This window comes from Cucumis melo, chromosome 2 (assembly GCF_025177605.1).
Source record: "Cucumis melo cultivar AY chromosome 2, USDA_Cmelo_AY_1.0, whole genome shotgun sequence".
NCBI classification, from domain to species: Eukaryota; Viridiplantae; Streptophyta; class Magnoliopsida; order Cucurbitales; family Cucurbitaceae; genus Cucumis; species Cucumis melo.
The window spans coordinates 2,360,779-2,387,025 of record NC_066858.1 but is presented as its reverse complement, the minus strand read 5'-3'; the positions used below and the strand labels follow the sequence as shown (position 1 = coordinate 2,387,025).

The 26,247-nt window shown below is 31.9% G+C and overlaps 2 protein-coding genes across 19 annotated transcripts; one reads left to right on the top strand and one right to left on the bottom strand.

Annotated features, from left to right (window-relative positions):
• The first annotated feature begins 7,441 nt into the window (after positions 1-7,441).
• LOC103492345 (mitogen-activated protein kinase kinase 2) lies at positions 7,442-11,803 on the top strand. Of its 2 annotated transcripts, XM_008452662.3 has the most exons (9): positions 7,442-7,784; positions 7,877-7,961; positions 8,696-8,830; positions 9,300-9,524; positions 9,641-9,823; positions 9,967-10,190; positions 10,372-10,417; positions 10,516-10,615; positions 11,449-11,803. In XM_008452662.3, exons 1-8 carry the CDS (start codon positions 7,705-7,707, stop codon positions 10,603-10,605), a joined length of 1,068 nt encoding a protein of 355 aa, XP_008450884.3. In that variant the 5' UTR covers positions 7,442-7,704; the 3' UTR covers positions 10,606-10,615; positions 11,449-11,803. The 2 variants fall into 2 exon arrangements, with proteins under 2 accessions (XP_008450884.3, XP_050937314.1); XM_051081357.1 differs by lacking the exons at positions 10,516-10,615; positions 11,449-11,803 and having other exon boundaries at positions 7,482-7,784; positions 10,333-10,405.
• A 239-nt stretch (positions 11,804-12,042) lies between these two features.
• LOC103492346 (uncharacterized) lies at positions 12,043-23,916 on the bottom strand. 17 transcript variants are annotated; one of them, XR_007818971.1, is made up of 22 exons: positions 23,664-23,914; positions 22,832-22,979; positions 22,212-22,343; positions 21,585-22,090; positions 21,222-21,501; positions 20,590-20,888; positions 20,092-20,274; positions 19,101-19,850; positions 18,917-19,011; positions 18,756-18,815; positions 18,522-18,610; positions 17,454-18,002; positions 17,039-17,113; positions 16,780-16,850; positions 16,620-16,677; positions 15,907-16,171; positions 14,714-15,693; positions 14,330-14,451; positions 14,111-14,213; positions 13,698-13,794; positions 13,493-13,543; positions 12,043-12,855 (listed from the first exon to the last, which is right to left on the bottom strand). XR_007818971.1 is itself a non-coding variant. In XM_008452673.3 (17 exons), the coding sequence occupies exons 4-17, from the start codon at positions 21,992-21,994 to the stop codon at positions 14,990-14,992; spliced, it is 3,834 nt and encodes a 1,277-aa protein (XP_008450895.1). In that variant the 5' UTR covers positions 21,995-22,090; positions 22,212-22,343; positions 22,832-22,979; positions 23,664-23,916; the 3' UTR covers positions 14,627-14,989. The 17 variants fall into 17 exon arrangements, 3 of the variants coding, with proteins under 3 accessions (XP_008450895.1, XP_050937313.1, XP_008450889.1); XR_007818970.1 differs by lacking the exon at positions 14,330-14,451 and having other exon boundaries at positions 12,043-12,479; positions 12,556-12,855; XR_007818975.1 differs by lacking the exon at positions 14,330-14,451 and having other exon boundaries at positions 12,043-12,479; positions 12,579-12,855.
• Between the last annotated feature and the right edge of the window lie 2,331 nt (positions 23,917-26,247).

The window sequence follows — 26,247 nt, the reverse complement described above, 5'->3', positions numbered from 1 at the left end:
TATTTATTTATTTTATTATTATTAATTTCTTTTTAAAAGATAATTCTTTTTGTTTTGGGTCTAATCTTTGTTGAATTCTTAATCTTCATTTTCAATATATTAAACTTCTTTGATTCCTAATTTTGTTCCAACATTTCTTTTCCAATATATTAAGATTTAGCTTTATTTCAATCTCGATTCTATATTTAAAAATTTTAAGTTTTCAACTAAATTTTTTTATAATACTCATTTCTTATCTTCAATAACAACGTCTATTAATTTATTTAAAAATACTTCTAATCGGTTAAGTTTTACCATTTTCAACATTGTTAAATTAAAAGGTTATTTTTAAATATAGCATAATAAACTCAATTATTTTCGATAAACTATAGCAAATTACATAATGCATTATGTACGATGATTTTAAATTAATTCTAAAATTTTATAATATAGTTGTTTTAAATTAATTAACGCACACTATCAAATGGAAGTTTAAGATGTTTATATATAGGGAGAGAGAAATACATTGAAAAAAATCCAAAACCTAACCACTAAAAGATATTTCTTTCTTATTTTAAATTGGTTCAAAATAAAAAATGAAACAAATATATATATATATATAAATGGGTTAGGACAAAGTTTTGGTTAGGTGAGAGTGTAGGGAAATGTAGAATATGTAATCCCACTATTTGGGGCAATAATTCATTAGAAGGTTTCTAATTTAATATATTGATTAATTAATTGGGAGTATTTTACGTAAATGGTTTTCTTTCTTCTTTTATTTTCTATATATATATATATGAATAGATAATAATAAAAAATTAATATGCATGCTTAGTGAATGTGACAGAAATTTCATGTCTCTTGATAAAAACATCTATGATTAAATCAATTATTTTGTGGTTGCGTGTATATGTGATTATGATTCTTTTTTATTTAATATTTAAATTTGTTTTGCTGTTTTTCTTTATAATAAAAGAAGGTTCTTTAGGGAAAAAAAAAATGGAAATATATCGAAAATAAATACCTTTATTTATTTATTTAGAGTAGATAAATAACAATCGATAAAATTACAAGTGTGATTAAACGAAATAGAATGGATACGTAAATTGATTTACTTATATTTAAGTTTTAAAGTTGAAAAACAATTAATTTAGTGTATGGATTATATAAATGAAATATATAAAATTTAGGTTTGTTTCAATGATGTAATTAATTCAAGTTTAGTTTTGAATTTTACATTTAATATATTATTATTATTTATTTTTTGAATTATTTGATCTATTAAATATAAATTTAAATATTATATCTAATAGAATTCTAAACTCTAGATTTCAACAAACTTTTAAAATACCAAATTTCATTATGTCGCATCCACAAACTTCAAAACTTAATTCGTAATAGTAAATTATTAATAAATTTAACTTAAATTTTAAAATAATGTCAACATCGAACATGACATTTATGAATTATAATCCTCAAGTCACTAGACATTATACTGTAATAGGAAATATGATCCATAAAAATCTTTATAATTTTTATAAATAGTATTTTAGATAAATTTTTTTAAGAAAAAAATGTTAAAGTTTCTATCAATTTACTAATTTTGTTTAGCCTCTTAATAAAATATTTATGCAATAATCTAAATAGGTTTGAACAAAAATGTAATCGTAAAAAGTGAAAACAATGAAAAATAGGATTTAATTAAAAACAATACAAACAAAATAAGCTTTTAATAACCATTTGAGTTTAAAACAGTGGATTTAGATATAATTTTTTTTTAAGTACATCGCATTACATTAGGAATGCTCAAACATTTGGTTATAGAACAAATAGGGATGGAAAAGAAAGTGAGAGAAAAATGGTAAATTAGTATTGAAATTAAAGAGAATGATGAAAATGTATTGGATAAAGTGAAGGGAGGGTTGTTTTGATCGATTACAGCGGACTAAAAAGAGAGGCTATAAAAGGGGGCGGGCCCTACCCGCCCACGTAAAAGGCCACGTGTAGAATGAAAAAGTGGGAGTAGGGGTACATTATTCGAGTATCCAAACAGGAGCAAAGGAGGGAGCGTGGGGGAAATCATTCGAATTTGAATCCCAAATCAAAATCCACGTCGCTTTTGCCACGTCACCAAAACACCACTCTATATTTTATTTGTTTTTGTTATTAACTAAGAAATTAAATCAACCATATCTGTCCCTAACAAATTTACCTCAAATTATATATTGACAAATTCTATTAACCTATTTCTAAAATCCAGCCAATAATAATAATAATAAATAAAATAATTTAATGATTTTGTTAACGTTTCTAAATAGTTTTAATTTTTTTTTGCTATATTTATATAAGTTTCTAATTTTCTTTCTGTAAAAATAATAGTTTCAGATATTTTCATATAATTTTTTTTGTAAGTTTGATTCTTTTAAAGAACGTTTGCCGTATGGAGTGAGTTGGATTATAAATTATTTTAGTTTGTGTTATAGTAATATGTATTTAAGAAATAAATAGTAAATACGATAGTAAATAATAAAACATCAATAAATATAAAAGGATAAAAACAATATCAAATAGTAGTTGATGTTAGCAAATGACTTTTAAATTTATTTATTATAAAAGAGATGTTTATTGTATTATTAAATAGTTATTGTCCCAAACATCTCCATAAATTTTATAATTTATCTAATTTTAATTTTTTTTTAAAAGGTGTAAGATAATTGGGAGGGAGGGAATTTGAATATGAGACCTATTGTTCTCCATACAAATAGGTGTAGTTAAGCTGAGCTCCTAGCATCTAAGTTTAATCTTTATATTTATAAGTATATAATTTTAATTTTATATTTTCAGTCGATTTTAAATTTAGCATCTCATATTAATTTATTGTAAAATTTGAATAAAATAATGTTTTCCATTAACAATTTTATTATTATACTGTCTTTGTGTGAAAATTATTGCATTTCTTTAATTAATTTCTAAATATTAGTTTTAAGTTTTAAATTTAAGATTTATTAAAAATCCCTTTATCCTGTGGGCATAAAAAGTGGAGTGGACGTTGTCTATAAGGGTGTGAATGGGTTGGGTTGACTCAACCCAACCCATATTTTTGAGTTAACCCAACCCGAATAACTCGAATTATATTCTCAATCCAATCCTTAAAATATGAGTAGGGTTGAGTTAGGTTGTCGAATTGTATTGTTTATTTTTTCATTCTTAATGTTTGTATGGTTTAAATTTGTTGTATGACATCGATAAACACTCACATCCAAAAATTCAAACATCTATAAATTCATAGTTTCAAACATTCATAAAAATTTAACATTCCAAACATTATTCATAAATATTAAATAAATAATAAAATAAATATATATAAATAAATAAATATATTCTTAAGTCGTGTTGGGTTGGGTTAACCCGAATTTTTTAACCACCAACTCGAAAAAACCAAAGTTTTCAACCCAACTCGGTATACATTTAAACTAACCCAACCCAACCCATATAATATGGATCAAGTAGTTCGGGTTGTTGGGGTTATTCTTACACCCATAATTGCCTACATGGTAATGTTAAATTACTTTTTATCGTTATCCAAAATATTAATTCGAGCGTAGTATTATTGATCTTGAAATTAAATATCTGATTATATAATTCCGTATATTAGAAAAAAAATCTATGACTTTTTTTTCGTGATATGTAAAATTGTGTTGATAAATAATTGTGGTTCTATCGCACATCTATGCTTGATCTTTCGATATAATTTTGATTCATAAACTTTCCTAAATAAAATATATATTTGAGATTATTTTTCAATTCTAGATCTAATATACATAATAATTCAATGACTTATTAAACAAAACAAAACAAAAAGTAAAATCAAGAGATTCATTAATAAATAGCTAATGTTTATAAATTATAAACTTATAGTGAAAAAACACATGTTTGTTAAGATGAATAGATTATTGTGTTTTTAAGAAGTTTAATTAAAATTAGTATTAATTGATACAATAGTTTAAAGTGTAACTGAAGATGAGTGGAAAAGATGTATGGTAGCATTTTCTCCTCAAATGCAAAGGCAACTTTTATATATATATTAAATTAACAAGTAAATAATATAAATGGTTTTAGACAATTGGTTAACGTCTAATTGAATGCTTTATGGCCTTCAAATTAATTTTCAAGTGAGAAAAAGCAACTTTATATCAACACAATTTGTTATTTAATATTATTTAAAATACAATTATTTATTTATTAAAAAATAAAAATAAAAATCATGCTTGCCAGCCGAAACAAACTTTCTATGGATTGTTGTTTTTTTGTCTATAGATAAACCGAAGGGTCATTTCATTCCTTAGGAATGAAAACCTAATTTGATTTTTTTTTTGTAGTAAATTTGTAATAACTTAGTGCTTAATATAACAAATTATTTTAAAACATAGATTAATTTGTTAATTTGAGACAAGAAATAATCTACACGTTTTCTTTGTTGTTGTTTTGACTTCTTATGTCTTGTGATTATTCAATTTGTTTTTTTACAAATATTTTAATTAATAGTTGGTAAAGATCCTTATTTCGTTTTTTCAATATATATATAAATATATATATAGAGAGTATTCGAGCTAGAAAGAAACAAATAAGAAATTAATTTTTAGGTAGGTGGCCACCTGAATTAAACTGACTCCTTAGTTAAATACTGAGACTATGTCTGTTTACTAGTGGATCAACCCATGATGGTTAATATATTTATATATAAAATAAATATTAATATATTTCTATCAATATCACTAATAGACGTTTAGACATATATATATATATATATATATATATATATATATATATATATATATATATATATATATAAGTCTATCAACGTCTATCATTTATAAAATATAAAATTTTGCTATATTTTGTAAATATTATGTTTCGTTTGGTTAGATTTGAAACAGACCGTTGCAACTACAACAAGTAGATTCAAAGTTACAGTATATATATATATATATATATATATATATATATATATATATATATATATATCAACATTTTTAAAAAAATGCAAATATTTGTAATTGCAAATAGATTTTATTACGTTTGCAAATTAAAAAAATATTATTATGCACTTAATATTAATTCTAAAATTGCCATAAATTATAATTGGTTCAATAATCTTTTCTTAAATTTGCAATATTAGAAAAGAAAAGAAAAAAAAAACCTAAAATTTTGTAAATGTGAAGAAGAAAAAACCCAAAAATTCGGTTAAGCAACTATATCATAATAATATTGTAAAGTGAATCATAATAAGTTATATAAAGGGGATTTTTAAAGTATGTTAGAGAAAAAAAAAAAAAAAAGGCCAAAACAAAATCCTTAAATGGAAGAAGGAATTTGGGGCCATTAATTAATTATCATCTAAATATATATATAAAGGATTTAAAAATTAAAAAGAAAAAGAAAAAAAAGGAAATGAAGGGGTTGTTTTATAGAAAGAAAAGATATATTTTGAAGGGTAGCGGGGAACGGAACCGTATCATATCATACATCACTAGCGACTGACCCTCACGCTCTAATCCACAGAATCCAAACCATACGTGTTTCTACACGTGGACATCTAAGGCGTGGATTAGATTTGTTGTTTGTAAAGGAAAGAGGTGACAGCGTGGAAAAAGGTCGAACAACTGACACCAGTACGAAACGCTGTAGGCCCCCCACAACGGGTCCCACCTCCAATTCTCTATCTAACCAAAGAGCGTTGGACAGGACACCCCCCCCCCCCCCCCCCTTCTTTTTTTTTTTTTTTTTCTTTTTCCTATTTAGTTCATTTTTATTTTAAAAATAAATAAGTTGGGATTTTATTATTTTTATTTTAACAGAATAATGGAGTTACTTTACTTTGCTCATTGATTGAAATCAATTATATGAAAGGAAGATAAATTGATTCTTTAATCAAATTAATTTGATAATTTGACCTAATAACCAATCTAATAATTACATCTCCAAATATAGTTAAATAAATTAAAATATTTACAAAATATTATATAATATCATGTTTTATAATATTTGATAGAATTTGTATATATATATATATATATATAACTACCAATACATTAATTTAAAAGAAAAAAATAAAATTAGTAAAAATTAATATTCAATCAAAATATATTAAATTGATGAATAGTTGCATTGGCAAAATTAGTACGTGTCAAATACAACTATCTAACTATTCTCGTACATTTGAAAAAACATTCCTAAAAATCAAACATGATTACTAAAGATGAATATTTGTAATGCAATACATTTGTGATTTCAAATATCTAAAGAACTTAGCTACTTTTCTTTTGTAAAATAAAAAAAGCACAAACAATTATTAATTACTTAGATACTAAACGAACTATCCAAAAAGTCCTAGGATTGTTATATCAATAAAAGTTCTTAATTTTTTCATTAGTAAAAATTCAGAAATCTACATCTTTGATCTATAAAGTTTGAGTTAAATTACATTTACATCTTAATTATACTCGATGTCTACAACTACGTGCAAACCTCAATTACTGAACTATTGAGCTTAAAAACTCAATAATCTAAATAAAATGTAATGAATTTTTTAACTTTTAATAGATTTTCTTCCACAAAGTGTATATATATATTTTTTAAAGAAAAACCCCATATATTTATGCAGATTGATAATTTCATTTTTACCATTTTCACGAGGGTGGTTTTGTAAATTGTGCTAAAATTTTCTAAAAAACACTCATATTTTCACCAACCCTTTAAGACACTTCCAGCCCAGCCCATTTTAAATTTGGGCTTATGTATGGGCTTTCCACGTAAAAATAGCAATTTTTTTCACCACGTCTAAATTGCACTTTTTTTTTACTACAACGTAATAACGGAGTCCCAAACCATCTGATTAATATATATTATATATATATATATATATATATATATATATATATATATATATATATATATATAAATAAACTGATTTTGATAATTAGTTGATTGGGTGATAAATTGGTCTCTCAATTTGCTTTAGATTTAGGTAAGTTTTTACAATTTTTTAGATTGGTTTCATTGAATGTCGACAAAATTTCTACATCTGCCATCAAATGGATGAATTTATTATTATTTTTTTTCAAACTAAAATAATTTATCTCACAAAAACACAAACTATTATAATCTACGACTATATAATAACTACATATGTGTCGTTTTCTAAATGGTTACTCTTACATCAATATTTTATATTTATTTCTTCTAAATCCTAACATTATTAGGTTCATACAATTTAGGTATAGTTGAATTATGATATGGTATTAATGTAGTTGAGCCATATTTAAATTGGATTTTCCAATATTGGTTGTTTGAAAAGTTGGAATTTTGTAAGAAAAATCAAAGAACAAAGAAAAGTCAAAGATTCAAAAGAAGAAAGGTAAACGGTCCCGCATCCGCCAATCCAATCCAACCAAGAACAGCCGTATTTTTTTTTTTCTTTTAAAAGTTTAAATCAGCTCTTAGTGTGACAAAAATGGTGAAATTAGGGTTTTTGAGTTTGGATTTTTTTTGTAAAATCTATCAATTTCATTCTCAACAACTGCTTAAACACTAGATAAATTCACATATATAAAGAAATTCTTGACATTTCTGTGGAATTCTCTCTCTCTCTACAAATCATAGAATCATCGCAAAAAGCTTCAATTCCACACACGGTTGTAGTCTGGAAGAGATCAGCCATCAATGAGGAAGGGAGGCTTCAGCAACAACCTCAACCTCAAGCTCAATCTTCCTAAAGAAGAGCAATCCATAGCGACGTTCCTGTAATCTTTCTCTGTCTGTGTGTTTGTGATTGTGTGTATGGAAGTGAAAATTTCTGATGAATCTGGAATCTGGGTTTATTTTTCTTGTGTAGAACGCAGAGTGGTACGTTTAAAGATGGTGATCTGCTTGTAAACAGAGATGGGGTTCGGATTGTTTCTCAAAGCGAAGTTGAAGCAGTAAGAGTTCTTAGTTTTGCAGCTTAGTGTAACTTTAGAGAACTATAATGTGCGGTGGTTTTCAATGTTATGATTGAGGGAATTTGGGTTTTAGCTCGTTAACTTTTCAAGTATGGGTTTTCTTGCTACATATTAAGTATTTGTTTGGTTTCTGTTGAGTTGCTTAAAGTATTCTGCAGTGAAGTATGGAATTACGAATCCTTAAAATATGCTTGATGTACTGTGCTCACTTCACTATGGGTTTCATTTGTTCATTTGTTACTAACTCCTAGTTAACTAAATCTCTGTGTGATATCGATTTCATTTTTAGGTTCTATTTTTGAAAATTGTGCTTGTTTCTTTATCATTTCTTTACTATGGTTTTCATTTCTCTTTAATAATCATTTAGATTCTTAGCCAAGTTCCAAATAAACAAAATCACAACCTACATTTTTTTCTTTAGTTTTCAAAAACTTGGATTGGATAACTTTTCAAGGGAGTAGATGACAAAATAAAGAAACTCATAAGTGGAAGTAGTGTTTGTAATCTTTATTTTTGAATATTAAGAACTAGGTGGTTATCATCGAGATTCCGGCGAATTGATTGAGGTATATAGTACGTGAGATTCCTATGCTGAACTTGTTTGTTTTTTCACACATAGGGAACAAAGTGAAAAAGTGGTTGATATTTTGCCTTGTGAACTATCTTGTGTATATTAGGCTACTAACTTGTTTTCCTTCTACCTATGTGTTCAGCCACCTCCGATTAAGCCTACAGATGATCAGTTGAGTTTAGCAGACATAGACATTATTAAAGTCATTGGAAAAGGAAATGGTGGTACTGTGCAATTAGTTCAGCACAAATGGACTGCTCAGTTTTTTGCATTGAAGGTACTGCACAACTTTTGAAATTGTCCATCTCTGACTTCTATGATTTATATACTTTATATTTGATGCTTCAAAAAGTGGTTAGAGCATCTTAATCATCATTATATTGAAGGTCTATGATTTATGAACAACTATTCCCCCTCACTTGTCTTTGCAGTTTTCTGAAACTAACATATAAGGTTTTTAAATTTCTTTACAACTACATCATTAGTTGATTTCTTTATCGAAATGAGAGGATTTTAGTGGATAGAATTTCTTAGCTTATTTTCTTGTGAACTGAAAAGATGGTTAATAATAAATAAAAAGAAGAAGATATATTTTTCATTCACCAGCTGTTTCACATTCCTATTCGTACACTACCCATTAGAAATCTTAGAATCAAGAAAAAAAAGTAGAAACTATCTGCATTAATTAGTAAAAAAAAATATTTCATACCGTACCAAATATCAAATCAGTTCGTCTACTCTTTCAGGTAATTCAGATGAAAATTGAAGAGTCTCACCGCAAGCAGATTGCACAAGAACTGAAAATCAATCAATCAGCGCAGTGCCCTTATATTGTTGTCTGTTACCAATCTTTTTATGATAATGGATCAATATATATCATCCTAGAGTACATGGATGGAGGATCTTTAGCAGATTTTTTAAAAAAGGTTAAAAAAATTCAAGAGCCATATCTTGCTGCCCTTTGTAAGCAGGTTGGTAGCATAAGTTTTTGCTTGGATTTGGAGAATTCTCTTGTAATTAATTTATTTTTCAATTTTAGGAGATAATAGTAGATTTCCTTTTTAAACCCTTTTCTCCTTCCATTCAGGTGCTGAAGGGGTTGTCTTACCTTCACCATGAAAGACACATCATCCATAGGGACTTAAAGCCTTCAAATTTATTAATAAACCATAGAGGGGAAGTCAAGATTACTGACTTTGGTGTGAGTGCAATTATGGAAAACACATATCAAGAGGCTAATACTTTTGTTGGCACGTATAACTATATGTCCGTGAGTATCAATTCTCAAAATATTTGGATAAATACAATTTTCTGGCTCTGTCTTTCCTTTATCTTTTCTGGTAAAGCTGTACGTTTTTCCTTCCATACCTATGTGTATAACTGACTGGTGTCTCTATGCATTGTCGTTTATAGCCAGAGAGAATTGTGGGAGAGGGATATGACAATAAAAGTGACATTTGGAGCCTGGGTCTGATATTACTTGAGTGTGCAACCGGAAAATTTCCTTATTCTCCACCTGGGCAAGATGAAGGATGGGTTAATTTTTATGAGCTTATGGAAGCCATTGTTGAAGGCGAACCTCCTTCTGCTCCAGCCGACCAATTTACTCCTGAATTCTGTTCATTCATTTCTGCATGGTATGGACCCAACTTTTCCAAGTCTTTTTTCCTGAGATTATGACAATCATTATATGTACTTTAAGTAGGAACTTCTATCTGTAACTGTAAGTAGGTATCTTCTTATACTCTAAGCTTATTTCATGTGTTTTTACATTATTAGATTTCTGACTCAGAAACCCATAATCTTTATGAATATCAGTGTGCAAACAGACCCAAAGAATAGACTGTCAGCACGTGAACTTTTGGTATATAATTCTTCCTTTCTACATATTGATAAGCAAGATGTCAGCACAATAGAAAAAATAAATCTGAATTTTGTCTTCACTTTTTGTGCGACTTTCAGGAACATCCTTTCATCAAGATGTATGAAGATAGGGATATTGACCTATCATCTTACTTCAATGATGCAGGATCTCCACTTGCAACTTTCTAAATTTTATCTGGTAAGTTAGGAACTACATCCCTTTTAAGTTTACCTTTCAAAAGAACGAAAGAAAAAACTAGTCTCTTTTAAAGCTTCCTCTTGATATCTTTTTGAATTCTGTTTTGAATTACGTGATTGAGGTGATCATTTCTTGCAACCGAAGCTATCATTAAGTGTAATGAAGTGGAAATTTCTGTCTTCATTATTTGCATGCTAAACATGCATCTTAAACTATGTTTTCCCTTATATGGCTCGTTTATAAATTTTTATTTTATTTTTAACCCACTGTTTATCTCCTTTGGTAGTTAGAGATTCTTCTGCTTTCAGCTTTGTCAGTTCGCTAGCATAGCTTTGTATGACTGTGTGCATATTTAATATGAGTAAATTAAGTACGCCAGCTTTCTTTGGGACAATAGACTTAAAGTTGGCTGCATTTGACTATGTATAGCAAGATGAAGATCAAACTCCTGACCTTTAGGCCATATAAGAACGCACAAGGACAAGCGGCTTAAGGGCTTTAGATGAATCCTGTTTCATACTTGTATGGTAGGTTAATTTAAAAGATCAGATCTACAGAAAGTCCGTAGAAATGGAAATCTATGTCTATGCTATGGTGAAATTTCTGACCATCATTTTACTTGAATAATGAAATATTGAAATGTTGGGTAAAAATATTATGCTATGGTCAATGGTTCCAACACTCATGGCCAATTGAAATACCTAGAACTAATGAAAGCTGGAAGTTCTGATATTGTCTAGGATATCCCACACACGCCCTTCTGTCTCCTTTCTCATTCAAGCTTTTACCTATTAACTGGTGTTTGTGCTTATAATGCATCATTTTCTCGACAGTTGATCGTCTCTGGCTCGTACATTGGAATCTTATTTGTTTGCTGCTTGCAAGGATGGACGAGGAATATGCTGGGATCTCGGTTTCTCATGAATGCTGCTTGTTTTACTTCAGTTTGTGTCTTAATGAAAGAGGTTTCAATCAAAACTGGATGATATAGTTGTTCCTATGCTGGTCACGAATTTGGATGGTTCTGATCCTTCTTGTGGATGGTTCAGAATGCTAAACGGGATATCATGTTGTGTAAAGAGATTTCAAATCGTGGCCATTTCTTGTAACATTTTGTAATCCAATTCTACCGCTACTCATGTAAAATTTGAAGAATCAAAGGAAAATAAATACATATTGTTATCTCAAGTTTCTGTCTTGTATTGTTATCTCAAGTTAAATTTGCTCATGTAGCTTCTAAAGATTATTAGGATGGCCATAACCATCAAGTTCATAAAATTTCTTTATTAGGAATCACTGGACAAGAGAAAGAACACAAGTACGCAATATAAGAGAATTTGGATTGCACGAAATAAACAACATTCACTTTCAGCTTATTTCAAAGGAACGGAATCTTCTTCTTATAGCACAGTGGAACATTACGAAAGTTTCTTATCACCCTTTAGTAATTTCATACCATTATTGCAATTATGTTTGAATGTTTGTCGTTAGAACAAAAATTACAATATATCAGTAGCCTTTCGACAGGCCTCTCTTTCAAAGTCCTACGATATAAACTCTCACCAGAATGATTCACCTTCTAAAGTCCACAACTGAACCCTATATATAATCAACACACTACTAGTTAATTACGTATAATATCCTTTTCTAATATCATACTAATTGTACAGAAAGCTTGGAGAAAAAAAACTTAAGATCACATGAGAAAAAGAAACATAAAGGTTGACGGCAGAATGCATCTAAGGGAATCGTCTTCGATCCACACTAGTTCTGTTGATGTTCTAAGATGGCTTGCCAGATTATGGGCCATTTGGTTGCATTTTTTATTTGTGAGGAGACCACCTATCATCCATTTGTTGCTTATCTAGCAGGACATCAAAGAAAGGTTGTAGCATGTTGAAAATTTGTCAAAGCAATTTCTAAACAATCAAAGAAGTTACCACTCCCAAATCTGGAGACTGACTTTTCTCTGAAGGCTAACATCGCCTTCCTGTGAGTTCCTACCATCGTCTTCCAAGATTAACATTGCCCATTTGAGGTTAAAAAATTCTCCATTGTGACATTGGGTTCCTGTGAGTTTCTAATAGATGATTGCTGCATCCATATTGCACTTGTAAGAATCATCCAACATCCACGGCACCACAGCTTCATGATGGCGAGCTGCCATTTGTCTGCTGCTAGCCTGTCCCCCTCCTTTGATTTCAGATCCTCCGTGGCTGAGATGGGGTTGCAATCTGACACTAATTTTCCATGGAAGTGATCATTTAAGGAAAGAATAACGAATTTACAGGAAGGAATTCTCAAAGTTCTGGTATGAAGTCTTAACAAAGTTCACACTCCTGATGGTGTCCATTGATTACAATTTCTTTGTAAATATCGCAGTCTACAAATAGTTTTATGGTAAAAGAAAAAAAAATAACTGGCCAAAGTGAAGTAAAGAGCCAAAGGCAGTCTAAGAAAATAATCCCTAGGTTACTACATATCAGAGGAACCGACTGTTGTTCTTTCCTTGGATTTGGACGAGTTATTTTCCTGGACTACAATTTGATGGCTAAACAGTTATTTTCAAATCTCATTGGCTGCATGTAATCGAACTTTCATGTGTCTGCGGCATTTCCTCTAAAAATAACAATGATCAGTATTGACAACACTTTTAACTGTTTTTTCTTTTCTAACAGAGGAAGAATAGATGCTTGTAAAAGAAATCCAGAGGTGGCAGCAGACCAATCAACACTTCAACTAACCAAGAACAAATTCCCAGTTTTGAGCTTAAAGGACCTGGATGAAAATGATAAACTAACATCCTAGTTTTTCAATTTTATTTACTTCATTCAAGCTATTGTAGTGACTAGGAATGTATATTTCGTTTGGTATTACCTCAAAGTATGGAAAATTGAAATCAGTGTCTTAGCCGAATGAATTGGAGATCTGCAGCAAGAGAAACACGCATACTAATTAGAAGAAAAAAGAAGAAGAGAAGAGAAAAGAAAGAAAAGAAACGAAAGGCTATCAGTGTCCCTTCTACATCTCTCTCTCTTTCTCTCTTCTCTCCCTCCCTCCCTCCTTTCAGTTCTGTTTATACCTCAAGCTTTTGTAGTTACCAGGCAAATGGATTCTCTTTGGTAACATCAAGCTATGGAAAGTGTGAAGCAGTTCCCTAAGTGAATGGATTGAAGGATCTGCAACAACACCCATCAGCAACACCCATCAAGCTATAGAAATGCAACAAGGACTCCGTCCATAATCCCAGTACATAAAAAATTATCTAGAAAAACTCAAGTAATGTATTGCAACGTTGAAACTCTCAAATACCCCTTAAATTTGAAAATAAACATGAGAGAAATTACAAATATGTCTTGTAACAGATTAATTTATAACTGTCTTTTTCATGGTTCTCCTGGAAATATACACTTTATATGGATTGTAAATGCAACATTATGAATTTAAAAAGAAAATCCTTTTAAACATAAACCGGGAAATGAAATTTTGTCTTACCGAAGCAAGCTCTCTAGAAGTCTGCGATTAGTTAATACTCCTTTCCATTCTAATGCTAGAATCCTCCATACCATGATGGAGAGGCTCCGTTACTTCTGAATGCCTAAGATCGTTAAGGATAATAATACACTAGTAAACCCAGATCATTAATGACGATCTCCTAGTGAAAGTAATAACATCCGAAATATTCAATTTGTAAATTGCAACTTCAAAACTTACCTAATGTTCCCAAGCAGATCTTGATGGTCATTTCCCATATGTATAGCAGTATCTATCATGACATCTGCTACAGCACAGATTCAGAGGAATAGCCGAATGTATCTACTTTGTCCCCAAAACATCTTACCATTCAAGGAACAAGGAGATCCAATGCGAATAGAAAATTACACATAAAGTTCTATGCACACAGACATTCTGTATCGCGGAACGATATGCAGCAGTTGAGATTAACTATGCTAAAAGAATTATGTACTACAATAAATTAGGAAATAAAGTTTACAAACAATTTCCAGACCCTTGTAGAATAAAAGGCTGATTTATTTCAAATATGAACTTATGTACAAGAGGTATCATTCTCTGATCAAAAAGCTACATGAAGGATACTGTGTACCCTAAATATCACTATGACTATACTAACTTGTAGCTTGAACAAGACTATCTTTACAGTCAAAGTCACCAACTAAATACAGGAGCAAAATTCCAAACATCCGAAAGATTTACTTGAAATAACTTGAAGAGGAGCCTCAAAGAATCTAGTAACCTAATTTGGATCGGTAGCCAATAACTATGCAACTACCAGTCACTCTTTACGTAGGATTTCCCTTTAGTTTGTAAAGTATTAATAAACAAGACTTGAAGACTATACAAGGAGGACAAACTTCAAACCATCATATTTAAATCTGAGAGGTCATCCATTGGAATCTCAAGGCCCATGAAGTCTTGATCTTGTAAACCATCCTCATCAATATTTAACCATGAACCCAGATCCTGACCCTGGCCATCAAGATCATCAGGAACACCTAATACATCCATTCCTGGTAATTGAAGATTAGATAAATCTATTGAGTCGGGGTCATCAAGTCCATCCAAGCCAAATTGATCTTTTTCTTTTGAACCAACATTTGAAGTACTTGATTTTGGTAGAGGAGACAATGTCGATTTTGGCTGCTCTGTCATCTTGCCTAGAAGGCCATTAACAGAAATTGATAACTGGGCAGTTTTGTGCTTAGGCTTTGTCTTAGTTTTTCTTTCCCCTTTAGTATTTGATAATCCTGGCCTACCAATTTTAGTTCCATTTCTAGATGACACCTCTCTGTTATGCCCTTTACCATCTCTATCCCTTTCACTCCTCTTCCCTTTTGCACTGCTTGAAATACAACTCCCAATGACTGATGGGGCACCTGCATTACCGACATCATCAAGCAACAGTTCTCTCTTTTTCACCCTGTTTGACCATAATTCTTCTCTTCCGGTTGTTCTCTCAGCTTGGTGATTAGCAGGTGGAAGCACATTGCCAGAGGTAACATCGTGGTTTTCCAGATTCTGACTAAAGTGTGAAGGGCTATTCTGTGAGCCTGCCAAAGCTGCAGAAGAGAGATGATTTTATAGATGACTTCTGCTAAATCAATTTTGCACACAATATGTTACTCCAAAACACACACACAATATACAAGAAAATAATGGAAACAATATATCAAATAAAAAAAAAATCAGAATGGCAAAAGAGGTTCATGTCAAAGATATCACAGGATTATGAACATAATTCACAAATTACTATAACGCATCTTAGTAGACACCTGAGACTCTGGCATCCAGAGATTGAATGGAGGCATATGATTTCTCTGACTCACCCTCCACAGGATCTGATTGTCTTTCACCATTGGGATTGACAGACCAGGAAGAATACATCTCTCTAAATGAAGGCTCACTGAAGAAGCTCTTTCCTGTGTCCTCAAATTTATGACATCGGTTCAATGTTCTCTTAACAAATGCCAAGGCAGCTTGCTTTGCCATTTTGTTATTGGAATTCTTTCCACTAGACGCATTAGAAGCTTTGCAAGCCTGTTCACCAAAGAATTTTGTAACTCATATTTTCATACAGAGAGGTAAACAAAATATACAACATTTCAGAGCGTAATGGGCTTGTGTATCAGTAAAGTTGAAAAAACCGCTCATTCTAAATGAAACAAGCTATAATTAAAAAATAAGAACTGCCAATAAAAATCAAAATTTCCATCTCATACTTCTGCTAAAAAACTAAAATAATAAAACCAGATAATAGTTCGTGTTCTAGGGGAAAAAACAGAACCGGTATGTGGAATAAAAAAACTGCTTTCTCCATTTTCTATTTCATCTTCATCAGTTATCTGAAACCATTGTCTAACTATAAAAGGTTAGCATATTTCATATATGGTTTCAGGTGCTTAATTAAAACAATGGAGTAAAAGTGAAACTCCTAGAAAAAGTCGAGTTTGAAAAGCTAACATATAAAGTTGAGAGGGAAGAATACCATATACTTCTCGTAGGCCATTGCAACAAGTTTATCCATGGCAAGCCTTTCAAACTCTCTGTAGGGATTTAAAAGATTTTTTAACACCTTGAATATGCAGAAGATTTGATGGAAGTTAAAATGCTACTACGCATTAAATAGTCCAAAGAGAAAACTATACTTTTCTTGAAGCTGCTTTGTGCCCAGGGCAGACTGCAACAGTTTGTGGAGCAAAGAGTTCTTTCTTGAAACCTATTTGCATGAATGAATGAAACCAGAAATTGCTCAGAAAAGAATACATTGTAATGTGAGATATTTTAATACAATGAGATGAGAATTAAAAACAAAAGGCAGGTACCAAGCCATGACAAGTATATAGATACTAATGTAGCAAGAATTGTTACAATTTGCAAGTTTTAACTAACTGAGTAAAGTCATACCAACTCATTCTTCTTCTCTTCCAACTGACGTATGTCGTTAGTGATCTCCTCCTCCTCTATCTGTAACATTTCAGGCTGAAAAAACACAGACAATCATTTCAACTTATTATAATTACAAGGGATAAAACGGAGAATGGAACTTGCAGAAAGTATGAGCAGAAGCCAAAACTTAATAAATGGCTTACAATAGAATAAAAAGAATGTGATATTTATACCAAGAGCCATATCCATTTATGTCGAGCATCGATACTTCTAAGACATTTGGCAGTTCCATAATATTTATTAGAATCGCAAGTCCATTTTTAACATTTGGGTTAGAAAATTTCACCAAGTGGTTAAATATTAATTGTTCATTCACATATGAAACAAAACCACTTCAGATACTGGAAAATCAATAAGTTGAATGTGTATGTACCACCGAATCTGGGAAGATTCCAATACTTTGAATCTCCAAGAGAAGTTTCTCATTTAACGGCATGTCATCATACTGAAACTCTGAACAGGCCATTCCAGGCATCAAAGCTTGATTGGAGATCAAGCCATTTAGGGAATTCCTCACAGAATTTGGAATGCCCTGTCTATCTGTTTCAGGCATATATTGATCTGATCCGGATCCTCTTCTCATGTTATAATCATCATTAGCAGAATGCCCAGAAAACTGAGAACTAGGTGAAATTTCATGACTCAATTTGTTTGGCTTATAATGTTCATCTAACTCGGGCATTCTGTATCTATCAAACTGGGTGTCTTCACTTTCGTTGTCAGCCACCTCCTCTGGAATTAACGAGGCCAAGAGTCTCTGGTATAAAGGAATTACAGTATGATCTTTCGACTCTTGAATTATATGTTCTAAAGGAACTTTGCTTGCTTCCTTTTCAATGTGCTCAAAATTATCCTGACTAATGTTGTAAGCGTTCTTGTCTGAGACAATTTTTGGCCGTGATGCAGCACCTTCAAGGTCACCCTGAAAGAGAAACCGATCAGAAACTTAGAAATATTAGGATAGTTTTGTTTTGTTTCGTTTTTTTAATAAGAAAATAGTTAGGATAGTTTTGAAATAAACTACAGTAGTTAAAAGAAAAACTAACTCAGACGGCAATCAAAGAAATGATTTCTTCATAGAAACCAAGCATGTCAAGGTAATTAAAATTTAAAACAATCGGAGGTCAGATGAAATAGAACACTACAGCTGGATGACAAGAAACAGCGCAAATTTCAAATGAAGCCTCATATTTTGGGAAGATTATGCAATCCATTAAAACAAAAGTTTTGCTTATAAGCTTCAGCTCAATAACCTGAAATGAAACTGAACTGTGAGCGTGTCTCTCCCTCTATCTTTTACTTATTTCAAGATGCAGTAATATAATATATATTCATGGCACTTCAAGGGGAAAATAACCATCTTTGCAGTATCTGCTGGATTAAAATAAAGCGGTAGAGCGAGAAAAGAAAAGTAATGGTAGATAGAAAAAGTAGATCATACTTGTTTTCTTAAGTGTGTAATATCTGCTTCAGATATAAAACGAAAGAATTGCTCCATCTGTCTCCAAAATGGGCTGAAAAAAGTGCGGCCTGATGCAGCAGTGTGATTAGCATATGCAACACAAAGATAAAATAGCATTTAACATTCAGTTCCTTATTTAAAAGAAAAAGGGAAAAAAAGAAACACATTTGACATCTGTAGAGAAACATGTTTGTATGCAATCTAAGAACAAACCAGGATTTGTAACAGCATTAGCAGCAGCCAATAGTTCTTCATGCCCATGATCTGATCCAACTAAGAACAGTCAACCAGAACATGATTAGACAAAGGCAGATATGAGGGAATAATTCTCATACTAACGCTGAAGTTGCTGTTCAAAGCTGAAGTGCAATTACCAAGAAAATCTGTCCCCACATTCATTGCTGAATGCTTTTGACGTTTATATGCCTTGCGATCAGTAAATTTCCTAGTAGGTGGACGACCTGCCTTGCTGAGTGGAATTTGAAAAATAGAGAGAATTTTGAAACTAAATGAAATCCTGAAATGGGGTTCAAGCTATGTATGGAAAATATGTCTAACCTTTCAACTTTATCAAATCCAAGTCTGGCACTTCTAAGCTGTTTTGCAGTTCCTACAACATCAATCTTCTCAACTGTTATTGGCATGAGAGATCTAGTGGAAGTAAAAGCACGGCCAGTCCTTCCTTGTCTCCGAACCCCATCTCCAATATCTTCATCAACCGACTTATTCTTCCTAGTAGGCAGAACTAAAGCAGGTACCTTTTGAACACCTTGTTCAGATTTATCGTCTAAATCTTCCGACTTTCGTGTCTTTTCTCTAGATTTGATTTCAACAGCCCCAGATTCCTCGCTTTCAGATTGAGCAGCTGAGGATAATGGTTCACCTTTTATTTTCACCTGCTGTGGAGAACTACTAGACATGCGTCTACCAAATCCCAAGCCAGTATCATTGCCCACAACATCAGATGTGCTATCCAAAGGGTTGTCATCATTGCTTGAAACTATCGGACCCAGATTGGTCCTCCTTGCAGAGCGGGAGATCTTCTGTGGTCTGTGGCTTGCCCAATGGGAAACTGGAGGGGATGAGGACCGCATTGATATCATACGTTTCCGATTGCTCACACCAACAGCAGAAATAGACTTATTTGTGCAATTTGACATATCCCAATCATTAGAAGCAACTGCTCTATGAACAATTGGAGAAAATTTTGGAGCGATGCCTGAACTGGACCGTGGAGCTCGAACAGATGGATTAACTTTAGCATTTGATGTAGGACTAGTTGAAACAAATTCGTCCCGGACATTTGACCTACCAATTGACAAATGGAAAATTTGCAAGTACATGATCAAAATAGAGGGAACGGAGGTGAAGGACATTTCAAATCTCAAATTTGTAATAATGCTTGGAAAAGAGATTAAACCAACTAAGATCCAAGAATCCAACAGAAGGAAAGTGCATGTGAAAAGGGAAAAATGTAGCATGCAATCGATGGCTTTGACCACATATAAAATGAAAATATTTGAGTATTTGCAGCAAGGAAGAGATATACTTATTAACACCCCGAAGGTTCACTCTTTCTTTGTCTGAACCAATAGAATTATCTCTCCTGTCATTGACAAGGGAATTGCCGTCCAAGTCACTCCTGGACATGGATGAACGAATACCCAAGCTATTTTGTTGGGCAACACCATCAGATTTTCCAACAGCAGAAGCTCCATTAGCAACCCCTGGCCTATAAAAACCACATTATAATTATCACTCTTTGTGAGGCAATTCTTGACTATGCAAGATTCAACCATAGAACCATAGTATAAAGTAAAATATAAGTGGCAAGGATTTGCATGCTTATTTCATCATCAATGATTTCATCAGAAATATCACAGATATTAATCTGAGTATATGACTAAATGTGTTATAGACCATAACTAATTCAACTGTTTTACCAAAAATTTAGTCATCAAATTGATACACAAATATAAGTCATTATGCCACAAGGGGTCCAATGGTGACTATTAGAGGGCTGTTCACAAGACATAATAAGTCATACCTAAACCCATGGTTATCTTTATTTATTCGCGATCGAGCATCAGAGACAGGTCTTTGCTGCAATTGTTGTTTAACTTCATCATAGCTATCCACTGGTTTTGTCGATTGACTGCTTGAAGAGGCATCTGGCTTTATTACAGATCGCTTTTTCTTCATTTTTGACTTCTCCCAACCATCGACGCCAATTGATAAACTCCTATCTTCACCTGGAACAGCACCACTATTAGCAAGCCTTAGTGCATCTCTTTCCCTATCTGCAGCTCCAGATGGTCTCACAGGAGGATTATTACGAACATCCATCTGTAGATTATGAAACCAAGAAGACTGTCAAGAAACAGAAAAGGAGCTAAATTTCACATAAATTTCAGCACAAATGCATGGATAACTACAACATAAGAATAAAATTGTGAAAATCTACTAGTAACCAAGAGAAGTATGACATAAGATTTAAGAAAGAAATATATGGGTATCAAAGATTCGTCAAACATAAAAACGCAAGAAAATTAGGACAACTACAAAGAAACCATTGTAATGAACCACGAAAAGTATACACATACATAACAGAAAATGGTCAAAATAGTGAATAAAATGCCATAATAGCACATAAATATGTAAGAGGTCTAAGGTACAAACCCCCCTTGCATCCACCAATGAAGTTCTTGTGCGTTTATTCGTCAAAGCATTTTTTATTCGTTCTTCAGATTTCTGCATCTCATGCTCAAAAACACCAGGGATTGCATGACTCTGATTTCCTAACTTACCAGCTTGCCCCCTAGCTGACCGCTCACCAGATAAAATGAAATTGGACCGCTCATTGTTATAACCTTCTAACCGGGATCTCTTTTTTGATGGTACACTTGGGAAGAACTTATTAAATACAGATAAGGCTTCATTGAAAAGTTTTAAGCGTTCCCTGAAGAAAATAAAAAAAATCAAAGGATCTGACAAATAAATTGGACAAATTTGATTCAAAATACAAAGTTTATTAAGAGTTACCTGGCTTTGATAGAGCACTCACGTAGGCTAACCTTCATCCGCTTGATTTCTTCTGGCATCACAGATGGCAATTTACCTTTTGAAGAACTAGATGGAGAATCATCCGGTGACATACTAAGAGCAAGTTGTAACTGTCTGCTAAAGTCCCCTTGACGATTAGACTTTTCATCTGTAGCAACCAACTTTCGACCAAAATGCAAGCATTGCAAGAAATTTAAAACTTCCCCTTGTGAAACAGCAGAAGCACTTCTTGACATATTTGGAAGAGTAGATAAATTTGGATTCTCCAACTCACGAAAGCTACCAGATCTGTCCAGTGGAACGGCCATGTGGGCTCCACGTTGCCCACTAGAGTGTAATGGTCTATCTGGGCTACTTGAAGTGAATTCAAACTTGCTAGACATCACCATCAGGTTAAAGTCCGTGCATCATCCATGCCATAGCAAGCAAAGTAACACACAGCAAGGAGTTTTGGACTCATACTTTGAAACAAAAGGATCGTTTACCTATTCGAGATTGTAAGGGAAAAAAATTAATAAGAAAGAAGATAAGGGCAGAATTCCTGCCTTAATATTCAGAGGAATAAAAATTACTAGCAGTTCAGTACATAAATACAGGAAAACATACTTGACCAAGCAGCACAGCTCTGGAATCCCATTGAATGATTATCTCAATTTGAGGAACACAAGCTGTGGGTCAGAAACTAAAGATTGTCTCTTCACTCAACTGCTTGAGTCCTCTTAAGGCCAAGAGTTCCAACTAACATAGAATAGTAAGATAAAACTATCTCAACAAAATATCTAATGAACTGGTGTATAATAACCCCCCACCACCCAACGTGAGGATACTGACATTGAAGTGTGAAACCATTTTTTAGAATTGAAACTATCTGTTTTAAGTAAAAAACAAATGCAAGCATGATCAAATTGCAAAACATTTAAGACAGAACGCATTTATCCCACACACTGACGGTCTTTAGAATCCAAATCCCATCTATGTTTCATTCATGTAAAACATGCACATAAGTTCCAGTCAGGAATCTTAAATATTTGTAAGATGAAAAAATATACAAGAAACTCAACTTTTCTAAAGATACAGTTGCAGAAATTCAATGCACTCGATCTACAGCAATTGATCATGTGCAAGTGCATATACCTCTCCCCTCCAATGAATAAAAATAACCTCAAAGACACTACTCTGTAAGTTCAATAACATAAGTGAGTGAAAATTCAAACTTCTAACAATACCTTAACTAGTTGTGTTGTACTTCGGTTGCCCATAGACACCACTCTTTAAAAATCCTAGAAGTGAAAATCCAGCATAGACATAGTTGCAGCTTCATCAAACCAGTATCATGCGATTATACCAGCAATAACGCAAACTAAGACAAATGGACTATAATCAAAAGGAAATAGTATTAAAAAAAGATTGACTTTAAGAGCTAGCATAATAGTTTCGGGGTCAAAAAAACAAAGTTACCAACCATTTGAGGCCACCGTAGTAGAGAAATCTAAAAAAAACACGCAGTTGGATCAACCAATTCATTTCAATACACATATGGCTAGCCTAATGATTAACACCACCCCAACACAGTTCAACAACGTTCCAATCACTTGAAGAGTCTCCAAGATCCAAAATCCACAAATTGTAATACAAATGGACTAAAATCTATGTCTAAAGAAAACAAGCAAATAAAAATTTCCAACTTTAAAATATCTTTAACTTTAGGAGATTTCTACATTTCATTTCTGGAAAGATAACCAACTGACATACCCATCTTGATTCCGCTACAAAAGTATTTCCAGCTCGAAGCACCAAAAATAATTAAAGAATGTTTCCCTTCTACTTCGTTGACCTTATGTTAATTACACTTTATTTAATAACTACCCAACGAGAAATAAACAGAAAACCACGCATTTGAAAGAAAGAACCCTAGAAGCTAAATTCTCGAGATACGTAAAACACCTCAAATCCAACTTCAAACAACCGGAAATACTAACAAATGTACAACAAAAATACAACAATTCAATTCGATTAAAATTTTTAAAAATTAAACTAAAAAAAAAAAAATGAATCTACCTCAACTTTCAATCCGAAATTAATCGTTGATATTCGTGCTGAGCTCGAGCTACTACGATCCAAGACATTCAAAGGTTTGGAAAATTCCAACAGAATCGGATAGTAGTGAAATACAAAAAAGGAAAAAAAAATCAAAAAATTTAAACGAACAAAAATTTTATTTTATTTTATTCTATTTTTTCATTTACGAGTTGAAGCTCCAGATTGAAGGTTGTTCACTTCATGCGAAGCCATGGAGGAGGAAGCTCATTGCTTTGATCGGCAATGAAAATTGGCAGTGCTAAATTACGAATATGCCCATGCTACTATTTGGCCTATAAATTAAATTTGGTTTTGGGAGTCGAGTATTTTGGGAAGTTCGTGGTTCGACCCGGTTGAACCGGCTTTGAACCGGAACTATGAAAATTAGTACTTTATAATAATAATAATAATCATCAAGTGTACATCACATGTTTTTATTTTTGTCCATCGTTTTTTGTTTTGTGATTAATTCATATTAAACCAAACATGTTACATTAATTATTACTTACTTTATATAGTTCACTTTATATATTTCTATGGTTTTAGTTGTTCTTTAATAATTTTGATTAATTTATGCTTCAATGATATATAGGGGGGTGGTCATACAAAGATTAAGAAATCTAATGTATGGAACTTATGTTACATATATAGGTTTTTTTTTTTCAATAACATTTTGGTCCCTATATTTTGAAATTGCTCGGTTTTAAGTCTAATTTTAGTTGTTGCACATTTGGTAATTCTTAAGTTTAATCTGGGTAGTTTGTGGTTGATTTTTAAAAGAAAAAAACTTTATTGCAATATTAGCATTTTTACTAATAAATCTTGATACATGGTGAGATATTGTATTTTTTTTTTGCTTTTTTTTTTTTTTGCATGGCCATGTTGTTTTTATTTAATTAATTTTGTTAAAAAATGTAGGGACTATCGATGCCACATCGGCAAACATATTTGACATTCACATGACACCGATAATGAATTTGTTTGAAGAGGAGAATAACGTGACCCGCAAAAGATGAAACTTGTACACTGGTGTGGTGCTTGTCACATACACTTTGATGCTTAAGTCAGAGAGTTAAGAGAGTGTGAAAGTCAAAAAGAGTTTTAGAGTGACTCTGTTTACAAGGTATGAAGTTAAGATTTTGTATTTATAGAAAAAGTTGACATAGGGTGTTCTCTAAGGTTTTTGAGTCACCTTAAGATAATTAGCTTACCCATATCAAGTGCCCAATTTCATGTTTGGCTAGAGTCAACCTCGGTCGAGCGTCTTTCTTTAGTTATATCATAGACTTAAAGTATTTCTTTGGATTGGGGTATGTGTAAAATATACCCGTTGGGATATTGGTTTGGATCTAGCTCAAACCAACTCTTTTTACTAGAATTACAATGGTTTTTAGTTGTCACTTTCAACCAATATCATGCTTCTTTCCAACTTTGTTCTTTCTAAACGTCAACTATTTCATTTGGTCCATATTCACTCGTACAAATGACTAAACTTATGGTTTATTAAAAGTAAACAAGTGAAAGTACTAGAACTAATTTGAACCACTCTAAGAAAACATACCAAAATGGTATTGTAGTCTTATTTTTTTCATTCCCAAGTTGTACCTATGAGATCCAATTTGTAGCTAATATTTTTACGGTCCCTAGCAGTTTAGAAAAATGTATTAGTTTAATTTCTCCTTAGAAAAATAAAGTTATGTGGTGTAGAAAGTGAAAAACAAATATAGTGTTGACAACTTACTACAAGGTCAATTGGTCTCATCGTTCATGGTATGAATGTTTCATAAATATTATAGGAAGAAAAAACAATAAACTTTCAATTTAGTTATCTTAATAAAAGTCAATATCTGGAAGCATACTAGAATTGGAGCTGTAGCCGCAAATATGGCTTACTACATATTATTTAAACATTTACTTTCCCTTTTTGTTTTGTTTACTTTGTAATATCTATTTCACTTTAGTTCTTCAACCTTTGTCACTCCTCTATTTAAACATTTGACATTTAAGTACCATCCACACACGTAATATAGGATGAAACTCATAATATATATAGGAGTCGCGGGTACATTAGTGTTTGAGTTACGATTGATTGACCCGCATATTGGTCGCAAAGGTAAGATACAAAGAATATACGATTACATCATTATTCTACCAATTAAAATATCTTAGATTTATTATCTAGTGCTCTAAATGACCAAGTACTTAGTTGTAGTCTAGGGACGACACATCCTAGTTGCCTGAAACTTAAATTGTATTTGTGTTTATATTATTTACGATTTTTGCTATAGATTTTAGAGGAATGAACTATATAAAGTCTCTAACTCATATGCACCTCTCAGAACCCGTAACTTAATTTATTTTTATTGTTCCCTTCCTCGGCAAGGTGGATGTATCTCTAACATATTGCTAATGAATCACGTAAATCTTTTTATCGATTCTCTATTGTCTACGTTTTTTGTTTGTTTTTTCTGTCAATATCACAAGACTATGTAAGAGCATTTTATCTCTTTAAAGGATCTTTTCTTTTAATACTCAAAAAGAATACTAGAAGGTGACCGAAAAA

Coding starts and splice junctions, on each gene's coding strand:
- LOC103492345 (XM_008452662.3), top strand. CDS start 7,705: ATGAGGAAGGGAGGCTTCAGCAACAACCTCAACCTCAAGCTCAATCTT. Junction 8,831..9,299: donor CTCAGTTTTTTGCATTGAAG/GTACTGCACAAC, acceptor CTACTCTTTCAG/GTAATTCAGATGAAAATTGA. Junction 10,191..10,371: donor TGTTCATTCATTTCTGCATG/GTATGGACCCAA, acceptor TATGAATATCAG/TGTGCAAACAGACCCAAAGA.
- LOC103492346 (XM_008452667.3), bottom strand. CDS start 21,994: ATGGTGATGTCTAGCAAGTTTGAATTCACTTCAAGTAGCCCAGATAGA. Junction 21,502..21,584: donor GAGTGCTCTATCAAAGCCAG/GTAACTCTTAAT, acceptor TATTTTCTTCAG/GGAACGCTTAAAACTTTTCA. Junction 16,851..17,038: donor AAGAGAAGAAGAATGAGTTG/GTATGACTTTAC, acceptor TCATGCAAATAG/GTTTCAAGAAAGAACTCTTT.